Genomic DNA, 5,895 nt, shown 5'->3' with positions numbered 1-5,895 from the left:
GTTTAAGACGAGCGTTTGATATGTGATTAATTCTGGGGTAAGTATGAGATTCTTAAAATGGTTGAAACCCACAAAATATTGTATTGACCGTTCCAAGGCAAACACTATGCAGGTATTATATCTTTATCTATATTTACTTATTCCAATGACTCACTATTACTTATATATTCTGTTGTTTTGTTTTATTTTTAGGACACACACAACCAGTGTAATCACAATATGGAATAAAATGATAATATATAGCATATATATGTCGCGTTCTGAGAAAACTGGGCATAATGTATGTGCGTAAAGTGTCGTCACAGATTAGCCTGTGCAGTCCGCACAGTCTAATCAGGGACGACACTTTCTGCCTAAATTGTATTTTTGTTAATAAGAGACTTCATTTAAACGAAAAAAGTCATAAAAGCGGAAAGTGTCGTCCCTGATTAACCTCTGCGGACTGCACAGGCTAATCTGGGACGACACTTTACGCACATGCAGTATGCCCAGTTTTCTCAGAACACGACACATATAAGAGTTCTATACCGTTTACAAACACCATTGAGTTGAATTGTAACTGCTGGACATTTTTTTTAACGATAGCAAGTAAGATAGTGTTAAGGATCGTTTGCGTAAGTATCGCTAATTGGGTCATTGTCGATCTGAAATGGCCCACAACTCACCCGGGGGTGACTAGAAGCCGATTCATGTCACCCTGAGGTGACTTCAAGTCGACGCTAGTCACCCCCGGGTGACAAGAATCGGCTTGAAGTCACCCCAGGGTGACATGAATCGGCTTCTAGTCACCCCGGGTGACAAGAATCGGCTTGATGTCATCCCGGGGTGACATGGATCGGCTTCTAGTCACCCCCGGGTGACTTGTGGGCAAATTCAGGTCGACAATGACCCAATAACGTTAATTGGCCCATTACTTTTATGTAAAATGAACCATACCGTCGAAACTAAGGCCACAACAAATTGATCCGTTTTTGTACGAAGTTTGGCCCAAAGAATAAGAACGAGCGAGCGGAATAAAAAAATAAAATATTTTATTCCGTTTTCTAAATATTGAAAGACAGGCAAATAGCGAAGAACAAACAAACTACATATTTTGTCAATATTACCGGTTCATGAAAATTTCTGTCAAACGCATTCAAAGCAGTATATATTACCAATAATGTCCTCAATATGACCCAATCTGTTCTTGTATTTTGTTAGTGATGTTACCCATGACACGGGTAATGCTTTGTTTCTACCGTTAATCATGAATGACACAATAAGGGCAGAGTATAGTCCTGCAACCTCTGCTGCATGTCAGCTTTAATAACGGGATGCTAATCTTCAACAATGTTATTCTACCAACCAAAGCCCGTATCTGCAACACACTCAATTAATACGTGCAGTAATTTAAAGGATCAGCAATACTTATACTTTTTCGTTTTTGTGCACTTCATACTATTTTCTCAATAATGCAAATGCAAAAACAAAGAGGCGCAATAAAACATTTGTTTTCCATTTTATTTTTCGAGTTAAGTTCCGACACAACCGCCGAGAAACCAGTCAATGTGTATTGGCGTGATTGTGATTGCGCATACAAATATATTATTATGATGATAATCATCAAGAATACGAGTAATCACCTACCGTGATTGGCCGAAAAGAAATATTTATTACATGAATTAACATGATGACGCATATGACTGTCCATATAATGTAAATTTGTTGGAAGATGGATTTGAGATTGTATTAAATGCGATTTGCAACGATACATCGATCCTTTTCGTGTGAGGCAATCAATTCATTAAAACAAACACTGCCGCGTGGTAAGAATGTTTTTAAAAGCAATGCAAAAGCTGCAATGTGGTACTGATAATTAAAGATACGATAGCACGAATGTATTGCCCTTTCACTGAGGTGGCTCAATTTTGTCAAATCGTTTTGACGTGTTGGCTGGTTTGAAGAATGTTTTTATTACACGCAAGCACGAAATAACGACAAATATATTGGCCAGAACGACAATACGGGCGACAAAGGTAATAACTGTCGTCTCCACACACTTTTTAGTGTCGTCCCGTTGGTTATATGTGTCGTACTTTTGTGCAAACTTCTAACTTCAAGTTTTGTGAAAGAAATCATAATTGTAACACTTCTGCTACATTGCAGACGTCATGTGTCTCATTTAAAATAAAAACAAAATATTAGAACATGTCAAGAACGTTTGTTTTATTTTTTCATAAATGAACGGTTATATAAAAGACAAATTACACAGTGAAATACAGAAATACAGATTTCTTCAAGAATTGTACAATACAATAAATTTTGACCAGCAAAAAAGTGACTTTTTGAAAACCGTGCAACTGCCTTCATATTAACTCATGCCATCAAGCTATAATTTGAACAGTCGTTTTCCTTTACCATTCCCTAGTTAACACCAATAAGTTAGCATACACTAGACTATAATTGTATGTATCTTATATACAGCAGTAAAATACATAAGTTTACCATGTATTAGATGCGTTATAGAAGCTGTCATCAAACCAAACACATGGTCCGTATTCACAAAGCGCCTCAGGGGCAACTTAAGCAACTTAAGCATTTATACAAGCAGGAATTCAAATTCTTAAGTTTGTTTGTAAGATATACAGGATTTTTAAATTTAAGATCGGTTTACACTTGTTAATGTTACTTCAATGTCTGAATCATTAAACAAACATAAATCAGAAGCCTATTAAAGCGGTTAAGACAAAACTTATAACGTATTGATTCGCCACAATTAATTTGATTGAGCTTCTCTAGGCGCGTTGCAAGATGTTAAATATGGTAGCACTGAAGAAGAAACAGAAATATTAAATCGTGTATAGAAGTAAAGATTGCTTTATGAAAACGGGTCCTTAGTTGTGTTTTCTTCTTGTACCAGTTCTAGGCCACCAAAATGCCACTGAAAGAGCTCCTTGAGGAACCATACACATAGCGACCGCTGTTAATTATGTTCTCCACCCACACGTGATCATGCTCAGCGAGGTTGACGAAGACCGAATGGCTGCAAGAATCGTAAGTATTATAACATACGATTTCCGCTATCGTCCCCTCGGTATGTACGAGCGCCGCGTACACAGACCCAGTCGTTGTCAGTGTAACCGAAAACATGTAGATTCCGCTGGTTGGTACGATGAAAATCCCGCTTCTTGCGCGATAGCCATTCCCTACGTTCAGGATGACTTTCTCAAACGTTATCCTTTGATTCACACCAATGCTGCTTTGATCAGCTTGTTTCAATGCCGTAAAGACCACTCTGCTACGGTTAGAGTATGCTTGCGCTGCAATTAAAGGCCATTGTATTTTAAATAGCATTTTGACTGAGAATTTCTTAATAATAAATTAAAAAATGGCCCAATCAAAATACTTTTAAAATTAAATATTTGTGTAATATTTATAATTAAGACCATGCTTGCGAATTTCTTGCCTATAACACTGTGTTTGTAATGTAATAAACTCAGAATGTTTAAGCAAATGCATACAAAAACACTACTTACAGCCAACAACGACTTCCGGTGTATTGACGTTGACAGCAGTGGCATAATCACTGGGTCCATTGCGTTGTTCTTTTCGTTCTATTCGTTCTTCATGAATCTTCAATTGCTTCTGCAGTTGTTGGTACATTTCCTTCAAAGGAAAGTTCTTCGATAAAAATATAAAATAAATAGAGGATATTTGTTCATGTCAGTGTAAGATCGTTTGTTATTTCACGAGTGGTCATAGAAAAAATATTTTCACGAGTGGCGCAAATAATATTTTTCTATGATCGCGAGAGAAATAACAAACGATCTTACACTGACATGAACAAATTGTCTGTTTCTTTTATGCCCCTTTTTCAAGAAAATAATTAATTATAATTTCCCATCCGCTGAAAAGTGACCCTCTCTCCCGTGGCGTGCCTCAAAACATTAAAATGACGTCATTTTTGACGTCATTTGTTGACGAAATAAAGCATAATTCCATGGAAATTCTTCAGTTAAACTCTTTTACAATGTGAATAAACGGTAAAAAAATCCATAAAATTAAAAGAAAAGATGTTGGATTCGGTGGATAATCGATATTATTTTACTCGTGATCATAGAAAAACATATAAACAAGGATATTAACAAGGGAAGTACATCTTGATATGATAATCTAAAAATAGAAAAAGAAATTCCGAAAATTTGTTCTTTTCACAAGTTCAAATGAAAACTTAGTAAATGAAAAACGTATAGGGAGTTTATAACAAAGTTCTTGTTAAATTGTGAAAAAACGACCGGAATTCGCGGACTGTCATAACTGACAGTTGGACGTCGAGAATTACACACTGCGATTTTGGGGACATATTTGTGAAACTTTAAGCTGTTTCGGACATACTTGATGGATTTTCATCAAATAAACGGTGTTTAATCATAGATTGTTGCTTCCTGCTGGCAACCGCATTGACATTTGTGTGCATTATTCGATCTTTCATGCTGTTGCATAGCGTTATTAAATACACCCATTAAATCATCGTTGGATGCCTTTTGTTTTATAATATATAAGGACAAAACATATTTTCAAGTACCTGTGATTATATCATTAGGTATAAAAGAAACCATGACTATTTAAAATGTGCATCCCGTTTTACTCAGCCAAATTATTTTACTAGCGCAAAGCAATAAATATTTAGTAAATAAATAACATCATTGCAATATTCATGTATACCAATTTTAGTTTTAGCTAAGTACATGTATGTAATAACTTACATCGGTTGTTCTTTCAGGAACCATGGTCAGAAGTTGCTCCATAGCCGATACATTGTCATCCAATCCAGTAACTGACATAGCATGCCCGGTGGTCAGGAAGACTTGCACGAACACTGCCGCGATCAACATCAACATCATTGCTGATGTATTCTTGGTAGTCGTTAGAGAAGTATAAGAGGTGAGGACGTGGTCTTCGGTCTTATATAGCGTTGAAGAATAAATGCCCGGGCAATACTTGACCGGTTTTAAATTATATTGAACAGGACATAATAACGTCTGTTGAAATTTATCTTTGTCCTCATCTTTGCTCGTGACTTCGGCATATCGTTTCAATAGGCTTTGACGGATGCAGACATCCTTGTGTTGAGAGCGATGTATAAGATATAGAAGCTGTAAACTAGTATCAATTTAGCAGAGTCGCGTCGTTTTTATGCAGTACAATGCAATTTTTTTAAACCAACAACATTTTCAAAACAAGGATGTAACCTAAGTGTTCACGAGGTCATCATGCATTTCGCATGCTTGCCAAACCTTCAAAGTCGCGGACAAAATTCTTCCGACGAATATTGTTTTGCGATACATATTTATAATACGCAAATATTAAAGATGTGCTCGTATGTTTTCCGTGTTTTAAAACTCTCTTCTATGCATGCGACTTTCGTTCGCTGTGACATGGATTGTGCGTTTATTTCTTTCCATATGAGCAAAGGGGTAGATGAAGGCTCCATAAATATATATTATCTCTATAAGAGGTTATACTAAAATATGTAAAATTTGCAAAACAAATCATTCACATTGGTTTTTAATTATATCGTATTTGTATCTTAGAGTGAACGATCTAGCAAAGAAATATACTATCGCTATCAATAAAACAATAATCAATAGTTTCGTGTACATGTATATAATAATAAGCATGTTTGCATCTACATATGCATTTAACAGTATAATAATTATAAAATGATTGTCGATAAATTGAAAATCTTATAATTTTATGTCTTGTCAACCTAACAAGACAACAACAAAGTAAACCGGCATCAACGATATCACGTAAACAAATTAATTAAACGCATCGCACATACAAACAAACCAATACGTTAAGTTTACTTATGCAGTGGTCGGACGGGATAGTCTTTACAGCGTTAGTTTGCTT

The 5,895-nt window shown here is 35.8% G+C and overlaps 1 protein-coding gene across 1 annotated transcript; it reads right to left on the bottom strand.

Annotated features, from left to right (window-relative positions):
- Positions 1-2,184: 2,184 nt before the first annotated feature.
- Positions 2,185-4,934, bottom strand: LOC127850532 (complement C1q subcomponent subunit B-like). Its single transcript, XM_052383644.1, has 3 exons — positions 4,746-4,934; positions 3,516-3,645; positions 2,185-3,299 (listed from the first exon to the last, which is right to left on the bottom strand). The coding sequence occupies exons 1-3, from the start codon at positions 4,881-4,883 to the stop codon at positions 2,902-2,904; spliced, it is 666 nt and encodes a 221-aa protein (XP_052239604.1). The 5' UTR covers positions 4,884-4,934; the 3' UTR covers positions 2,185-2,901.
- Between the last annotated feature and the right edge of the window lie 961 nt (positions 4,935-5,895).

This window comes from Dreissena polymorpha, chromosome 1 (genome assembly GCF_020536995.1).
Source record: "Dreissena polymorpha isolate Duluth1 chromosome 1, UMN_Dpol_1.0, whole genome shotgun sequence".
NCBI lineage: Eukaryota > Metazoa > Mollusca > Bivalvia > Myida > Dreissenidae > Dreissena > Dreissena polymorpha.
This window is presented reverse-complemented; position numbering and strand designations above follow the sequence as displayed.

Excerpts from the sequence above, each read along its gene's own strand:
- LOC127850532 (XM_052383644.1), bottom strand. The coding sequence starts at position 4,883 with ATGATGTTGATGTTGATCGCGGCAGTGTTCGTGCAAGTCTTCCTGACC. Across the intron at positions 3,646-4,745 it reads TTCCTGAAAGAACAACCGAT|GAAATGTACCAACAACTGCA; the intron begins GTAAGTTATTAC and ends TTTCCTTTGAAG. Across the intron at positions 3,300-3,515 it reads ACCGGAAGTCGTTGTTGGCT|CGCAAGCATACTCTAACCGT; the intron begins GTAAGTAGTGTT and ends CTTTAATTGCAG.